This window comes from Opisthocomus hoazin, chromosome 23 (genome assembly GCF_030867145.1).
Source record: "Opisthocomus hoazin isolate bOpiHoa1 chromosome 23, bOpiHoa1.hap1, whole genome shotgun sequence".
In the NCBI taxonomy this organism is placed as follows: domain Eukaryota; kingdom Metazoa; phylum Chordata; class Aves; order Opisthocomiformes; family Opisthocomidae; genus Opisthocomus; species Opisthocomus hoazin.
In genome coordinates, this window is record NC_134436.1 from 4,177,145 (window position 1) to 4,195,316 (window position 18,172).

General features: G+C 53.1%; 1 protein-coding gene across 3 annotated transcripts in view; it reads left to right on the top strand.

The window, feature by feature from the left end:
• Positions 1–18,172, top strand: part of LOC104338664 (protocadherin alpha-C2) — a 143,069-nt gene that overhangs the window by 31,022 nt on the left and 93,875 nt on the right. Inside the window, exon 1 of one of the 3 annotated variants that reach the window (XM_075442235.1) lies at positions 8,430–10,904. The exons of the other annotated variants lie outside the window; for them this stretch is intronic. Coding sequence (XP_075298350.1) covers positions 8,448–10,904 — 2,457 coding nt within the window. The 5' untranslated portion in view covers positions 8,430–8,447. Of the gene's footprint in view, positions 1–8,429; positions 10,905–18,172 lie in introns of those variants that run through there. 3 annotated transcript variants of the gene reach the window in all.

An 18,172-nucleotide genomic window follows, 5' to 3' on the forward strand; every position in this document is an offset into this window, starting at 1 on the left:
ACACCCTTACAAAACCCCTGGAAATCCTCTTACTGGAAGAAAAAGCCCCAAACCCCCAAAGACCCGAGGAACCCAGTACCAAATTCTTCTACGCAATAGATATCATTGGTGACAGTGTTTGGTTCGATCACATTTGTGTTGTTCTCTCACAGCATGAATTCAGTGCCTGCTGCCTTTAGAGTTGTCCTGACAGCACCTCTATAAATAGCATTCCTCCCAGGTGTGCAACAGCTGAGATTGCTGAATCTCCAGGAGACTGTGAGGTGAATGTCTCAGTGGCAGTGGGGCACTGAGTATGGCCTGATGATTTCCTGATGTGAAGGGTGGCACTGGGCAGTGGGAAGACTCTTGTGAGGGAACTTGAAATCCTAGGGAAGTCCATGGCCCATGTCTTAAGACAAGAATGGGAGATGATGTATTTGTCTTGAGAACGCATATCCCCAGGTGGGGAGTGAAGGATGCCTAGAGGAAAGGATAAGGCCGTATGGGCACGGAGTGTTTGTCCTCAGGACCCTTTCCCATGTTCCCAAGAGTCTGGAGTTGGAGGCCTTCCTGATCTTGAAACAGTCACATGGTATAGAGATGCCCGCAATATCTTTTGAGGTTGTGAAGATCTCCCACCAGAGACAGTCCTTTGTGCTGCTGCCTGACTGGTGTTGGAAATGTGTTGGTAAGAGTGCGTGAGATGCAGACTGCTGCATACTTTCTGATGAACATGTCTGCTGCTGGTTTTGGAAAGATGTTGTTGGAGGGTAGCACTTCAATGTGCTGTCCTTGTGTAGTGGTGGGCATGTATAGCAGCTTCCACAGCCATTGGTGTTGCCCTGATGGAAAACCTGATCAGATTTGTAAGGACACTTGAGGGGGTGGGTGTAATCTAGTGCATGTGGCTGCAGTAGAAATGGTGTGTCTTGTCATTATGAACTTCTACAGACATGTGGACCTGCATGCCAAACCCTGCACAGCAGCACATCTCTTTTTTTTTCTATGGTAGAAATTCTCCCACCCATTTGATATCGTGTGTGTACTTGCCCTTCAGCATTTGGTGTGGCTTTCTGAAAGGAGAAATTCCATGTGGACTGGGATCAGAGCTGTCACGGGTCTGATCACAGAATCTTGAAGAAGTCTAACATGGAGCTTTGTGATGTTTCTATCTGATATTGCTGAAAAGGTGAAAGGGTTGAGGCTGGAGTTCATGCACCTGGGAAGTGTCTGCCAGACACTGTGTGGCTTTGCATCCCTCCGTATGGTCTTTGTGCCGATCATGAGCGAAGGTGAGGATGTGCCTGGATCGTGCTCAGAGCGGGGTTTAGAGCTGGAGCATGTTGTTGTGGTGGAGTGGTGTCTGAGTGTTGTGGCAGCGTTCCTGCAGGTGACACCGAGTAGGGCCCTGTGTCACAGGGAGGGTGACCCTGAGTGGAGGACAGTCATGCCTGATGGAAATGGAGATGCTGGGTAGAACACGGCTTGTGTCTTTGGTGAAGAACTGGAGCATGTCTGTTTAGCTGTGGAGATCCCTTTTCCCAGGTCTCAAGATAGAGGATTCCAGTAGAACACCTTGAGAAGTGTCCTCGTGCACAGTGCTGCTTGCCTGGGATCCTTGCATGACCTCCAGAAGTTCTGTATATCTTAGGGCGCTGATGTTCTTTGTGGTATTACTGCTTGTGATGACATCTGGCACGTATACCTTGAACCTCTTGTTTTTTTATGTGGAATGTTGTTGCTGAAAGAGAAGCTTTCCAAATTTGGATGAGATATGGCCAGCCCTCTCTGAAGCTCTCCTTGGTTACCTCTCTGCTCTTAGTCTTGCCATGGAGGGGAAGAAGTGGTCTCCCTGTTCAAGATTTTGAGAAAACTTGCATTTCAATAGAGCGGAATAGGATCCTTTGGTTTTCTTCTCTGAGGAAAATCTCCCACCCTCTTGTTTGTTTTTTTCTGTCCCATTGGCAATGTGTTGGTAACAGTGGATGAGACGCAGAGTGCTGAATTTTGTCAGCTGTCAGGTGGCAGATGTTTGGGCAATTTTGCATCAGTGGGGGGAGAGCTGTCTTTTCCGGTCTCCTGAGCTAGGTTTCACATTGAGAGAATGTCTTCAGCTTTCCGGCCTCCTTCCTGCTTCCCCTTGTGAGAGAAGTGTAAGGTGCACCGTGCACGGTCCAGGTTTTGCAGAACATGTGTCATTTTTTTCCTGTCCAGCTTCTTCAGAATGCTGATAATGTTATAGAATCATAGAATCATGAGGGTTGGAAAAGACCTCTAAGATCATCAAGTCCAAAATGTCAATGGAAAATATCCTTGAAAACCATATCTCCTGTGCTGAAAATATTTCTTATTCTGAAGAAGCAACCATTGATTCTACAGTTAAGTCCCTCATTCCTGAAGAAGGTATGTTCTGAGAGCCAGAGATGCTTTTGTTCCTCTTCAGTTGTGGCATCTTCATGTTGAATCAACCAAATGTTGCCAGGGTTGTAATGCCTGTAGGCTTGGAGCAGCAAAGCATCACTGCCTGCTCTCATTCCTTTCCTGCTGCTTCCAGGCACAGCACGAGCATGCGGCAGCAAGGATGGATGCGGGAGGGACCCCAATGCCTTTTATTGAGTGGATGTGTTGGGGATTGAGGAGATGTTGTCAGTGAAAATGTTGTTGTGTTTCATTGGTGGCTTTTGTTTGGCTGTGTGGTGCGTGGGTAATGGTAATGAAGGAGAAGTATTCCGTGGGGGCTGTGGTATTGTCATGCTTGGCTGTGGTGCGTTTGGACTGTTTGGAGCCTGTTTGCACAGATGTCAAAGTACCTGGGGCTTGGGCGTGTGTTTCCAAGGGTGGTGGATTCTGTTCCAATGTAGCAGAGATGTTCTTTGCCATTTGATTGCCTTGGTCTGTTATTTGGTGGGTCCTGGAGAGGAGTGGAGGCTGAAGAGTGTGGTCTTCTTGCGGAAGAGATGGGAAGCTGCAGGAGCAGTCTCTCTGTCTTTCATAGACTGGAGGAAAGCTGTAAGGTTGTTACTCACCTGGAGGGATGGAATGCGTCAGAGAAGAGGAATGAGAACTCTTGGCAAAGGGCATGTCCATGCTTGACGTCGAGTGTGATGTAGTAATTTATAAAAAATGTTGGTAAAGGAGACAAAAAAGGCTTGTACTCCTAGCCAGAGAAGTAGCGTGATGTACACTGGTGTGTTTTTGAGTTCTTTCAATGTTTGCATCAGCAGGCACAACTGTACAGAAGAGTCAGAAATCTTCAGTTTAATTAAAAAACAAACAAATAACACCCCAAACCCATATCAAGTTGTCCAGCATTGTAGGTATCATCTAGTAGAGTGCTGTACTCATCAAAATGTGGGTTGTTATCTCATAAAATGAAATCAATGCCATTGCCATTAGAGCTGTCCTGACATCACCTTTAGAAAGACTATTGCTCCCCAGGGTGTAACATTTCCATCTGAGACAGCTGAAGCATTGGCAGATGGGAAGGCTGAGCTGCAGAGACTGTGCTGGACACTGTGCATATGTACATACATACCGTCTGTGTGTTTTCTTATGGTGCTGTCTTTGCTGGGAAGGGACTGCAAAAGCTGTGTTGAGCCGTGAGGTGACAAAGGAAAGCGTGGCATGTTGTTGAAGATGAATGTGTCAGTGTCACTGAGTAGGGCTTGGCCGTTTCCTGATACGAGAGGTGAACTTGAGCAGTGGGATGACTTGTCTGAGGTAAGCAAAAATGCTTGGGAAGACCATGGGCTATGTCGTAAGAAGGCAGGAATGGGAGATGATGTGCTCGTCTTGAGACACGCCAATTTTTGAGGGATGGTGTGCTAGTGAAGTCCCTCAGTCTGCTCCATGACATGCTGAATACACTGGAAAATGTTGGATATCTCTCTCCACTAATGCATGGAGTATGAGGAATAAAAAAGAGGAGCTAGAAGCTTTGACCCCATCCCAGAGCTGTGACCATGAAGTAATCAAGTTTCAGACCGTTGTCAGTAGGAGAAACACTCCCAGCACACTTTGACCGTGGGTGTGGGGAGAGCAGACTTTGGGCTGCTGAAGGAGCAGGGGTCTGTGAATGCTGGTCGCTTTTTAAGAGCCATTTCTGAAGAGTGCAGAAGCAGGCAATTCCAAAGTGTCGGAAGTCAAGGAAGCGGGGTAGAGGCCGGCTTGGCTAAGCAGGGATCATCTAGAATGTAGTCGGAAAAGGAAAGCATAGAGACGTTGGAAGCAAGGATAGGTGACACAGAAAGACCACAGAGAGAAAATTCTTGCAGCCAAAACTTGATTAGAGTTCAAGCTGGCCAGCCCTGTGCAGGACAACAAAACCAGCTTTTTAATATATGTCAACAGCAAAAGTAGCATCAGAGAGAACATCGGTCTGTTACTTGATGAGTTCAGCCACCTCACAAGTAGGGTAATAGACAAAGCAGAGATGTTTACTGCCTTCTTCACTTCTGTCTTTAACACTGAGGACTGGCCCTGGAACCCCCGGAGCCCTGCGCTGGAAGAGTGTGTCTGAGGGAATGATAAACTCCCAGTCAACTCTGATCTTGTTTGAGACTTGCTCCAATGGGCGTCATCTCAGTGTTCTCAAAGAGACGGCTGATATTATTGTGGTTGTTCTCACCATTACTTTTTTATGATCTTGGGAGTCTGGAGAGGTGCCAGTCAACTGGAAGCTGGCAAATGTTGTCTCCATTTTCAAGAAGGGTAAGCAGGAAGACGCTGTTAATTATAGGCCTGTCAGTCTCACTTCAGTGCCTGGTAAGATAGCGGGGAAGTTCATTCTGGGAGTTATTGCAAAACACCTCAGAGGCACTGCAGTCATTGGTGATAGCCAGCACGGATTGATGAGGGGAAAGTCCTGCTTGACTAACTTAATTTCCTTTTATGACAAGGTCACCCATCTAGCTGAGCAAGGGAAGCCAGTTGATGTGGGGTTTTTTTGCATTTTAGCGAGGCTTTTGATACTGTCTCTCACAGTATCCTTCTGGATAAAATGTCCAGCACACAGCTAGACAAGTCCGTAACATATTGCACGAGCAAGTGGCTGAAAGGTTGAGCTCAAAGAGTTGTGGTATATGGGGTTATGTCAGGTTGTCAGCCACTGACTGGTGGGGTTCTGCAGGGCTCGGTTTTAGGGCCAGTGCTTTTTAATATTTTTATAAATGATCTGGAGGTAGGAGTTGAATGTCCATTAAGTAAGTTTGCCAATGATACTAAATTTGGAGGAGCTGTGGATTCCCTTGAAGGTAGAGAGGCCTTACTAAAAGACCTGGATAGACTAGAAAGCTGGGCGATCCCCAGCCACATGAAATTTAACACGATCAAATACAGGATTCTGCACCTGAGACAGGGTAATGCTTTTTATACACACAAATTTGGGAACGAGAGGCTGGAGAGCAGTGCCATGGAATGAGATCTGGGGTTTTGAGTTGATGCGGTCAAGGGAAGTTATTGTCCCACTCTGTGTCGCACTGGTGCGGCCCAACCTCGAGGGCTGTGTGCAGTTTTGGGTTTCTCAATACAAGAAGGTCATCAGACTATTAGAGTGTGTCCAGAGCAGGGTGACCAAGATGGTGAAAGATCTTGAGAGCAAGACTTTTGAGAAGTGGCTGAGGGCACTTGGTTTGCTCAGCTTGGAGAGGGCTGAGGGGAGACCTGATCTCAGGCTACAACTGCCTCAAGAGGGGCACCGGAGATGGAGGTGGTGCTCTCCTCTCGTTGGTGACCAGTGACAGGACACATGGCACTGGACTGAAGCTGCATCAGGGGAAGTTCAGGCTGGACATTTGTAAGAAGTTCTTCACTGGGAGGGTGGTCGATCACTGGAATAGACTCCCCAGGGAAGTGGTCATGGCACAAAGCCTGTCAGAGCTCAAGGAGCATGCTGTAGAATAGCTTCAAAATTCTGGAAGAAAGTGAGTAATTTTCTGTGCAGCAACCCCAGAAATCTCTGAGAACACTGAGTGAAAATGTCCTTTAAAACCACATCTCCTCTCCTGAAAATGTTTCTTTTCTGAAGACGCAACCAGTGATGCTACAAGTAAGTTGCTCATACCTGAAGAAGATATGTTCAGACAGATGTACTTCGTTCCTGTTTAGTCATGGTATCTTCATGTTGGATGGAGCAAATGTTGCCTGGATTGTAATGCCTGTCGATTTGGAGCAGCAAAGCACCACTGCCTGCTCCCGTTCCTTTCCTGCTACTTCCAGGCACAGCGTGATTTGGTGCAGCGGGAATGGTTGAAGGAGGAACCACAGTGTGTTTTGAGGAGTGGATCTGCTGGGAATCAAGGGGATGTTGTCAGTGAAAATGACATAGTGCTACTCTTGTGGATGTTGTGTGGCTGTGTTTTGGAAGAATTAATTTTCCTCCCGGTAGCTGCTGTGTTTTGGATGTAGTATGAGAAGAATGTTGGTAACACTGATGGTTTGAGCTGCTGCTGTGAAATCAGGGAGTTTTTGCTGTTTCTCATGATCCAGTGTGCAGGAGCTGAGAGGGAGCATAGCCAGACAGATAGCCCAAGCTGGCCAATGGACATATTCCATACTGTAGACATCATGTTAAGTTTATGAATGGGGTTGTTGGGGAGGGGGGAGGGAAAGGCTACAGCACCGGGTATTCCCAGGCGGTCTTCCGTCTAAGTGCGAACTGGGCCCAACCCTGCTTAGCTTGTTAAACTGTCTTTATGTCAACCCAGGTGTTTTACTTAATGCATATTTCTCCTCCCCATACATATTACTTATTATCTTTTTTATTTTCAGTATTAGTAGTATGATTACTAGTAGTATCTGTAATTCCCTTTCTTGTCTCATTAAACTCTCTTTATCTGAATGGAAAAGTTTTATCTTTTGTCCTTTTCTCCTCCCCACTCCGCTGCGGGGATAATGAAAGGGGTGAGCGAGCGGCTGTCTAGTGCTTAGTTGACAGGTGCTGGGTTAAACTATGACAAATGTGGAGATGAAAATGAAGCCAGAAGAACAGCTCTTCATCCAAGTACATATAGGGTGCCTGGGATCTGTGGTTGCCCCATGGTATTTCAGCCTTCTTAGAGCATTGACATTCTCAGCTGTGATGGGTTGGAGTTGCTGAAGGAAAGACACCTCTGCCTTGTTTGGCCTCTTTGGAGCATGTTTTATTGGACATCCGAGTACTCGTATGATTGCCTTGCTGTCTTATTTGGAGGGTCCTTGAGAGGAGTGGAGGCTGAAGAGTGTGGTCTTCTTCAAGAATGGAAGAGGAGGTGAGGGGGCAGTCTCTCTGTCTTGCACTGACCAGAGGGAAGCGGAAGGCTATGCCCTGTCTAGACGGATGGAAGGCAGAAGGGAAGATGAATGAGAGCTCTTGCAAAAGGGCCTGTCCGTGCTTCATGTCAAGCGTGGTGTAGACGTGTAGGAAACACTTTGGTTAAGGGCATAAAGAAGAGAAAGGGACAAGGATGGAAGCAGAAGAGAAAGTGAAGGCAAGGAGAAGGCAGGGCAGGGCAAAAAAAAAAAGGAGGAGAAGGAAAAGAAGGAGGAAAGAAAAAAAATGAAAGAGAAAGGAAGAGACGAAAGAAAGAAAAAGGAGGAGAAAAAACGAGAAAGGAAGACGGGAATAAAAAGCAGAAGAAATGAAAGAGAAAGGCAGACAGAAATTAAAGACTATATGGAAGGAAAAAGCAGCTGATGAAGAATGATAGAAAGACAAGAAAAGGAAGAAAGGAAGGATGGAAGAAAGGAAGGAAGGAAGGAAGGGATTACCGGAAAGCAACAACGTTATTTCTAGACGCTAAAAGAATTTGATCCCTCACAGCCTTCCCCGTGGTCAGAGGACCGCGCTAATTGCCCGTCATTAGCGCTGATGGATCCGACTTTGATGGTCGCCGCCGCGGCGCTGGAGGCGATTGGGGAGCTGCCAGCGGGAGTAAAGAGTAGGATCGAAAGAAAAGGGAAAGGGGCTTAACAGATAGGGCACTGCAGCGAAAGAACAAAACGGACAAGGAAGAGAAGAAGTTTAAAGAGCAAAAAAAAAAGGAGGAAAAAGACGAAAGGAAAAAGAGCAGAAAAAAAGGGTAGAAAGAGAAAGGAAAAGATGCAAAACAGAACTGAAGGAAGAAAGACTAAAGAAGGACGTGAGAAGAAGAAAGAGGACGAAGGAATGTGTGCAAGCAAAGAGCAAGCGCTAAGGAGAAACAGAGCAGAAAAATAAAGAGAAGGGAAGGCAGGGGCGAGCGAGGAGCGCGGGGCCGGGTCGCGGGCGAGCGCGGGGAGCGTGAGAGGCGTCGGAGCAGCACACGGTGTCGCTGCAGGCTCAGAAACGGCGGCGGAGTGGCGAGGCGGCCCCGCCCCGGTGCGGCGGAGAGCCCGGCTGTGAGCGCGGGGGGGCGGCGCGGGGCGGGCAGGAGAGCCGGTGCGTCCGGGCGGCGGCGGCGGCGGCGGGGAGCCGTGCGGGGCCCGTGTGGGTGTCGGCGGCGGCGACGATGTGCCCGTGGTGGAGAGCCGTGTTGCGGGTGCTGGTGCTGCAGGCGTCCTGGGCGCTGGGCGGCGGGCAGGTGCGGTACTCGGTGCCGGAGGAAGCGAAGGTCGGGACGGTGGTGGGCCGTCTGTGGCAGGACCTGGGCCTGGAGGCGGGCGATGCGGAGGCGCGGCGTCTGCGGCTGGTGGCGCAGGGCCGTCGGGCGAGCGTGGAGGTGAGCGGGGCGAGCGGGGCGCTGGTGGTGAGCTCGCGGCTGGACCGGGAGGAGCTGTGCGGGAAGAGCGCGCCGTGCGCCGTGCGCCTGGAGGTGCTGGTGGAGCGGCCGCTGCGCGTCTTCCACGTGGAGCTGGAGGTCACGGACATCAACGACAACGTCCCGCTCTTCCCCGCCGCCCGGAGAAACCTCAGCATCGCGGAGTCGTCGCTGCCGGGGTCTCGTTTCCCTCTGGAGGGCGCGTCGGATGCAGATATCGGAGCCAACGCGCAGCTCTCGTACACCCTCAGCCCCAGCGACCACTTTAGTCTCGATGTGAAATCCTCTGATGAAAACAGGAAATCTCTGTTCCTGGTACTCGATAAATCTCTGGACCGCGAGACGCTGGCTGTGCACCGGTTGTTGCTGACGGCGAGCGACGGTGGCCGGCCGCCGCTGACGGGCACGCTGGAGCTGTTGATCTCGGTGCTGGACGCCAACGACAACGCGCCCCAGTTCAACCAGTCGGTGTATAAAGTGCAGCTGCCGGAGAGCTCTGCGAAGGGGACGCTGGTGCTGAGGGTGAACGCCACGGATCCGGACGAGGGTCTTAATCAGGAGTTTTCTTACAGCATCGTCAGTTCGGTTCCTGCTGGTAACAGTGACCTGTTTACAATCGATCCGAAGACGGGCGTGATCAGACTGACGGGCTCCCTGGACTTTGAAGATGTCCGTTTACACGAGCTGCAGATCGAAGCGAGAGACAAGGGGACGCCCCCGCTGTCGGGTCACTGCAGCGTAGAACTGGAGGTGTTGGACGTGAACGACAACGCGCCGGAGGTGTGGGTGACGTCGCTGTCGGTGCCGGTGCCGGAGGACGCGGCGGTGGGGACGGTGGTGGCGCTGCTGAGCGTGTCGGACCGGGACTCGGGGGCGAACGGGCGGGTGCGGTGCGCGGTGTGGCCGTCGTCGCCGTTCGGGCTGGTGGCGAGGTTCGCGGGCTCGTACTCGCTGGTGCTGCGGGAGGCGCTGGACCGGGAGCGCGTGTCGGAGTACGCGGTGGAGGTGCGTGCGGAGGACGGCGGGGCGCCGCCGCTGCGCGCCAGCCGCGGCTTGCGTGTGCCGGTGTCGGACGTGAACGACAACGCGCCGGCGTTCGCGCAGGCCGTGTACACGGTGCTGGCGCGGGAGAACAACGCGGCGGGCGCGGAGCTGGCGCGTCTGTGGGCGCGGGACCCGGATGAGGCGGGCAACGGGCGCGTGAGCTACTCGTTGGGGGAGGGCGGCGTCGGGGTGGCGTCTGTGGGCGGGGGGTGGCGGTCGGCGTCGAGCTACGTGTCGGTGGACGCGGAGAGCGGTCGGCTGTGGGCGCTGCAGCCGCTGGACTACGAGGAGGTGCAGGTGCTGCAGTTCGAGGTGCGGGCAGTGGACGCGGGGGAGCCGCCGCTATGCGGCAACGCCACGGTGCAGCTGTTCGTGGTGGACGAGAACGACAACGCGCCGTCGCTGCTGTCGGGCGTGGGCGGCGGGCCGGTCGTGGGGTCGTCGGGTGCGGGGTCGTCGGGTTCGGAGGCGCTGTGGGCGTGGGCGGCGTGGGGTGCGCCGGCGGGGCAGGTGGTGGCGAAGATCCGCGCGGTGGACGCGGACTCGGGCTACAACGCGTGGCTGCGCTACGAGCTGTTGGAGCCGCGGGGGAAGGGCGCGTTCCGCGTGGGGCTGTACAGCGGCGAGTTGAGCACGGCGCGGGCGCTGGAGGAGGCGGACGGCCCGCGGCAGAGGCTGGTGATCGTGGTGCGGGACCACGGGGAGCCGGCGCGCTCGGCCACGGCGACGCTGAGCGTGTCGCTGGTGGAGGGCGCCGAGGCGGCGCTGGCGGCCGCGGGCTCGTCCGCGTCGTCGTCGTCGGGGTCGGGGCTGCGTCCGTCGGCGGGCGCGGAGGGCGGCTCGGCGTCGGCGGCATCGGCGACGAACGTGTGGCTGGTGGTGGCCATCTGCGCGGTGTCGAGCCTGTTCGTGCTGGCGGTGGTGCTGTACGGGGCGTCGCGGTGGGCGCCGCGGGCGGCCGTGCTGTCGGGTCCCGGTCCGGCGACGCTGGTGTGCGCCAGCGAAGTGGGGAGCTGGTCGTACTCGCAGCGCCAGAGCCGGAGCCTGTGCGTGGCGGACGGCGCGGGCAAGAGCGACCTGATGGTGTTCAGCCCCAACTTCCCGCCGCCGCCCGGCGCCGCGGCGAAGGAGACGCAGCCGGAGGCGCCCGCTGTCCTGGACACGGTGAGTGGCCGTCCCTTTCTGGCCTCTGGCCCCTTCCCCCGACGCCCCTTGGTGCTTGTGGCCGTTGTGTCCCAGCCGTGGTCAGGCACCGTTGGTAGCCGGGCTGAGCCCCCGTGTCCTGGTGGCGGTGGGTACTTGGCGGGTGCTTACTCTCTGACTGCAGTATGCCTCGTGTCTTCTTTCTCTTTACACTGTTACATAGGTGCTTGGTTTTTAATCCCGCTGTCTCCTCTTCTTTTTTATCGAAATTGCTTGGAGCTGTTCTGCCGTCATTTTCCATAGCGTCACGACCTTAATGCTAGTGTCTTCTCGTAATTGTTTACTCCTTTCTTTCTGTTAGAGGTGTGATTAAGGAAGGCTGGTGTTTTCTGTAGCAACCCGTGTCTTTTGGTGGATATGCCTGACGTGAATGTGGAGAACGAGAGCAAAAGTCGGGATTGAAAGTATGTGTGGAAATGTCCTGTTGAAACCTGCCCTAAAAGGTGGATATCTGGAAGTTGGACATGTTTTCTTGCTGTGTTGTCTAATCTAGTTTTTCATGTCTTTACTCCCTGTCCTTCTTCATGGTCCTGCTGCTTTGAAGACCTCTCTTGTATTCCCTTTCAGTCTTTTATTTTTGAACACGCGGAAATGTTCCTCGATCAGAGGCTGCTCCAAATCTTTAGTCTTCCTGCTTGCTGCCTCTGAAACCCTTCCTGGTCTCCTCTATTCTTACAGTATAAAGAAGGGCAGGACTTCCATAAATTACTCAAATTGTTTGTGAACCTTAATTTTCCATAAAGCTGGATGAAATTTCTTGGGATTTTTTGTGGTCTCTTCAGTCTTACCTTTTTTACTGGCACTGAGAACAGAGGTGATATATCCACATCACTGTCTGCTGTGCCAAAGATGTAATTTCATAACCTTACATAGCTGTTTTAGAGTCAGTTACAGTCTCTCTTTTTTTTTTTTCCTCTTCTGCTCAGTTTTTTGATGTCCTGCATGGAAAATCTTTTGCTGTTTTCTCATGTAGGTGTCCAGGGTCCTGAACTCTTTCTGCAGTTCTCCTCAGCAGACCAGTGTTTTAACTCTGCTCTGTATGGTAATACCTTGTGTAATCTTTGCTAATTTGCTTTCCGTGACTTTTTGAGATCCCTTGATGAGCTATTAAATGGCACAGATCCCGGCAAAGGTCTCTGCCTGACCTCAGTGTTGACCTTATTATCTTGCTCAAGTGACCAGTTTTGGTTTTCCTGCTGTCTGCGCAGTTAACCACAGCTCTAAGTGCCTCTTTCAGCCTTTCATTCTTTATGGAGTGTCTTAATTTGTGTACGTTTTTCTGTCTTGCAGGTAGGGCAGTTTTAAATAACTTCTTGCTTTTGGCTACTGCCAATTGCTGGTTTCCAGTCTTTTCTTAATCAGAAATCTGATCTCCGTTTTAGTTCTCCTGTGAAACACGGATCATGCGAGGTGACCACAGTTCATACTCCAGGTTCTTCTCTGTTCACCTGTGTGGCATATCTTAGTTTGTGAAATACTAGAGAATTACTATGGACATGGAAAAGATAGTAGAAGCATTTACATTGCTCCTTTTCAAATATGATGTATAAGTGCTTTTTAATACAAATTACTTAGTGGCAGAAGAGCACAAACCAAGGCAGGTGTGAAAAACATGCAGCTAGTAGTGCTACATTATGCAACGTGTATTGCTAGAGGACTTTTTTTTTGGTGGGCAAATGTATCTGTAGATACAGCTCACCTATGGTTCCTGACTCTGCTAGGTGCATGCACTCTGGTGTGATAGGCTTTTTTTTTTCCCCTCCTACTTTCTGAGAATACTTTCTAAAATAAACTGTTATTTTGTCTCGTGTGCATGCCTTATAATGATCATGTGAGTATGAACTGGGACAGCACTTGAAACTCCTGCTTTCCTGATAGACAGTGTGGCTTAGCTTCCCTTGCTCAGGAGATTCGTCAGTAATTGTGAGTGAGAGGCATGCTGCTAAACAGTGCTGGCTGTTCGATTTAAGAATTAGTGCTTCTTACCATCACTGTGTTCACTGTCATGTAGTCTCTTAAGGTGATGTTTACCTCGAGAGAATGCCATGAGACTTCTAGTTTGATTTCTCTTTCCGCCTTCATAGAAGTGGGCACAGAAACACTGACAGTACAGCAGGGATTTGAGAGGCTGGACAAAACCTGATTGCTTTTCCAGCCCTGTTTCATTGAAATGATGAACAATGATCCTAGAACTTGGCCCTGACAATGGAGACCTGGAAATAAGTCAAGATAACGGTTAGAAGAGCAACAGATGTAGTGAAAAATGATTTATCAATAGACCTACCTGGATTTTTTTCAGCATTTGGTATATCCATTTTGGTTTGATCTCCTGTTGCACCATTGATGCTTCTGCGGCAGAACAAGCAAATCACTACCATGTGAAATCATGTGTTTCATTCTGCCTGGCCTGCGTGGCAGGACAGCAACAAGTGTCTGTAGTTGTGCAGATAAGGGCCCCGGTGTGTTACGTCAGTGGATGAGGTGGAAGCCTGGCAACATGTTCTAAGACAAACTGTACCTTGCCAAAGCAGTGGCACAACCTTTTTGTGTTGTCTTCAACAAAGTTATGTGGTGGGTGGATGAGAGTACCACATCCTGCAGCGGCTCATCTCGTTCAGTAATGGGTACATTGTTTCTCTGTACTGTGAGTGCCCACCTTCCTTAAAAGAGAGTAAAGAACTTGAGATTAATTGTGCGACTACAAGTGAGGAATACAACTGACAGGAAATACTTTACTGACACATGTAAATACTACTAGAGAGCTCAGGTTCCCTGAGCTATTTCACCCTTCCAATAGGATTTGTGCTGTGGGTTATGTTTAGACTGACACACAGAGTAAGGGAGTCACTGATGGAGTTGAAAGTCTTTGGAATTTGCACTCATTGCTGGCTTCTTAGCTTGGACTTATACTTCAAAAGGCAAAACTATTCTGTTACAGACACACACACACATTTTTGTAATAAGATGTCCTCACTCTATTGTTTACTGTATCAAAACCAAGTAGAATGTGTGGGGTTGCTCAGCTACATCACCATCACAAAGTTATTAAAAAGTGAGAAATTTCTGCTTGTTTTTAGCATTGCTGCACTAGACACAAATAAATTCCATGTGAATCTATGTCTTCTGGAGACCTAAGTACTTTCCATAGATGGTAGATCAGGACACAGTCTTCTTCTGTAAACAACTGAACTATCTTCGCAAAGAAAGAACTAAATGAGGAAACTGAGTTATGCCTCCTCAACAACGTGCAGAGAAGCCAATGTCAGGAGATCAGAAGTGGGATAGGTTCTTTTCAGTGAACACCTTACCAGGTGTGATTCCTGGGTTAATGTAGGTGTTTAAGGGAATATTTTGGCAAGTATTTATCAATTCAAGTGCTGGAAGGGAAGAGAAGGAGAAGGAGAAGGAGAAGGAGAAGGAGAAGGAGAAGAGAAGAGAAGAGAAGAGAAGAGAAGAGAAGAGAAGAGAAGAGAAGAGAAGAGAAGAGAAGAGAAGAGAAGAGAAGAGAAGAGAAGAGAAGAGAAGAGAAGAGAAGAGAAGAGAAGAGAAGAGAAGAGAAGAGAAGAGAAGAGAAGAGAAAAGAGAAGAGGAGACCTGTTATCGTGTTAAATGAAGGGAAACGTTCCGAAGGGAAACCGCGGAGCTTTCGGCCGAGCGAACAGCAACGGAGCGTCCTTGCCCGAGCAGAAAGCCGCCGCAGGCCGCGAGAGGAAGGTGAGGAGGCTACTGCTCGCAGAAGGAGCCGCTGTTGCACGCCAGGTGGCGCTGTTGGCCGCGAAGGAGCCGTGAGCCCTCCGGAGGGCGGCACCTCCTCCCCGAGCCGCTGTCACGACCGCCGTCAGCGGCAGGCAGGACGCGGCGGGCTGGGACGAGCGGCGGCGGCGGCCGGGAGCCGTGCGGGGCCCGTGCGGGTGGCAGCGGCGGCGGCGATGTGCGCGTGGTGGGGAGCCGTGTTGCGGGTGCTGGTGCTGCAGGCGTCCTGGGCGCTGGGCGGCGGGCAGGTGCGGTACTCGGTGCCGGAGGAAGCGAAGGCCGGGACGGTGGTGGGCCGTCTGTGGCAGGACCTGGGCCTGGAGGCGGGCGATGCGGAGGCGCGGCGTCTGCGGCTGGTGGCGCAGGGCCGTCGGGCGAGCGTGGAGGTGAGCGGGGCGAGCGGGGCGCTGGTGGTGAGTTCGCGGCTGGACCGGGAGGAGCTGTGCGGGAAGAGCGCGCCGTGCGCCGTGCGCCTGGAGGTGCTGGTGGAGCGGCCGCTGCGCGTCTTCCACGTGGAGCTGGAGGTCACGGACATCAACGACAACGCCCCGCTCTTCCCCGTGAAGGAAGAAGCCTTTACAATCGCGGAGTCGTCGCTGCCGGGGTCTCGTTTCCCGCTGGAGGGCGCGTCGGATGCAGATATCGGAGCCAACGCGCAGCTCTCGTACACCCTCAGCCCCAGCGAGCATTTCGGGCTCGATCATCAGGGGAATGATGACCAGAGCGCTTCTTTAGCTCTTGTTCTAACGAAAGCGCTGGACCGCGAGACGCTGGCTGTGCACCGGTTATTGCTGACAGCGAGCGACGGGGGCCGGCCGCCGCTGACGGGCACGCTGGAGCTGTTGATCTCGGTGCTGGACGCCAACGACAACGGGCCCCAGTTCAACCAGTCGGTGTATAAAGTGAAAGCCTTAGAGGGTTCAGAGCGCGGGACTCTGTTGATCAAGTTCAGTGCCACGGATTTGGACGAAGGGATCAATGGTGATGTTATGTATTTATTTAGTAGGCGTGTCGCTGCTCAAGTAAAAGAAATGTTCACTCTCGACGAAAACAAAGGAGAACTCAGACTTCAAGGCAATTTAGACTACGAAGACATGGACAGTTACGAGATTACAATAGAAGCGAGAGACAAAGGCACCCCTGCGTTAGCGGGTCACTGCAAGGTGGTGGTGGAGGTGCTGGACGTGAACGACAACGCGCCGGAGGTGTGGGTGACGTCGCTGTCGGTGCCGGTGCCGGAGGACGCGGCGGTGGGGACGGTGGTGGCGCTGCTGAGCGTGTCGGACCGGGACTCGGGGGCGAACGGGCGGGTGCGGTGCGCGGTGTGGCCGTCGTCGCCGTTCGGGCTGGTGGCGAGGTTCGCGGGCTCGTACTCGCTGGTGCTGCGGGAGGCGCTGGACCGGGAGCGCGTGTCGGAGTACGCGGTGGAGGTGCGTGCGGAGGACGGCGGGGCGCCGCCGCTGCGCGCCAGCCGCGGGTTGCGTGTGCCGGTGTCGGACGTGAACGACAACGCGCCGGCGTTCGCGCAGGCCGTGTACACGGTGCTGGCGCGGGAGAACAACGCGGCGGGCGCGGAGCTGGCGCGTCTGTGGGCGCGGGACCCGGATGAGGCGGGCAACGGGCGCGTGAGCTACTCGTTGGGGGAGGGCGGCGTCGGGGTGGCGTCTGTGGGCGGGGGGTGGCGGTCGGCGTCGAGCTACGTGTCGGTGGACGCGGAGAGCGGTCGGCTGTGGGCGCTGCAGCCGCTGGACTACGAGGAGGTGCAGGTGCTGCAGTTCGAGGTGCGGGCAGTGGACGCGGGGGAGCCGCCGCTATGCGGCAACGCCACGGTGCAGCTGTTCGTGGTGGACGAGAACGACAACGCGCCATCGCTGCTGTCGGGCGTGGGCGGCGGGCCGGTCGTGGGGTCGTCGGGTGCGGGGTCGTCGGGTTCGGAGGCGCTGTGGGCGTGGGCGGCGTGGGGTGCGCCGGCGGGGCAGGTGGTGGCGAAGATCCGCGCGGTGGACGCGGACTCGGGCTACAACGCGTGGCTGCGCTACGAGCTGTTGGAGCCGCGGGGGAAGGGCGCGTTCCGCGTGGGGCTGTACAGCGGCGAGGTGAGCACGGCGCGGGCGCTGGAGGAGGCGGACGGCCCGCGGCAGAGGCTGGTGATCGTGGTGCGGGACCACGGGGAGCCGGCGCGCTCGGCCACGGCGACGCTGAGCGTGTCGCTGGTGGAGGGCGCCGAGGCGGCGCTGGCGGCCGCGGGCTCGTCCGCGTCGTCGTCGTCGGGGTCGGGGCTGCGTCCGTCTGCGGGCTCGGAGGGCGGCTCGGCGTCGGCGGCATCGGCGACGAACGTGTGGCTGGTGGTGGCCATCTGCGCGGTGTCGAGCCTGTTCGTGCTGGCGGTGGTGCTGTACGGGGCGTCGCGGTGGGCGCCGCGGGCGGCCGTGCTGTCGGGTCCCGGTCCGGCGACGCTGGTGTGCGCCAGCGAAGTGGGGAGCTGGTCGTACTCGCAGCGCCAGAGCCGGAGCCTGTGCGTGGCGGACGGCGCGGGCAAGAGCGACCTGATGGTGTTCAGCCCCAACTTCCCGCCGCCGCCCGGCGCCGCAGCAGATAACGGTTCTGCTGGGAAGGGGCCGTCTCTCTCCCCGTTTGCTTCGGGGGTGGTAAGTGTGTTCGCAAATACTGTTTTCTGTTGTCTACTTCTGTTTCCCTGTCAAATTTTATGAATCGGTTGTGTATTAAAACACCTTTTATATGGTGATAATTTTACATTTCGAGTCCTAGCCTTATATTACTAATATACTGTGATCCGCGTTAGACATGCATGCTCACTTTTTAAAATTTCGTTGTTTGAATGCCTCGCAAAATTTCAATGTCTCTTTTTCTTTTTTTTTTTTTTTTCCCCTCTTCCTGGCGCAGGACGTTATGGTTAAGCGCATTCTTGGCCTTCTCAGATTCCCTCACACACACGCTATTTGGCCTCAAATAGTAGTAGCAGGTGTTAGCAGAGTTTTTTCCCCCCGGTTTTTTTTTAGCGTCTTTCAGCGTGTGAAAACACCCGGGAGGTGCCCTGGGATTTGGTGGCTCCCTCAGGAATGGTTGTAATTAGCGTACTAGTTATCTTCGAAAGCAGGTGTGGTTAGATTTGATGAATATTGTGTTCACGTGTGACAAGGCTCACTCATGTTTTTATTGATTCAGAAGCTCGCTGGTTGGTGAGTTTTGCCAAATTTAAGGAGGTGAAATACCTGGAGGGACAGCTATGGAGTGCAGTGGGGGGAAGAAATTTTGGTGGGGATCGCGGATACTGTTCTGTCTCTGGAAGTCTGGTGAAAATGTGGAAGAAAGTGGAGTGAGATACAGGACGCTTCATGGAAAAGTGGAGAATTCTTTGAGGGAGGGGGTGCTACCCGGTCTCCGTGCGCCTCTCCCCACCATCTGATCCCACTCTCTTCGTAGAGTTATGGTGTCTGTTCTACCTGATCCACCCC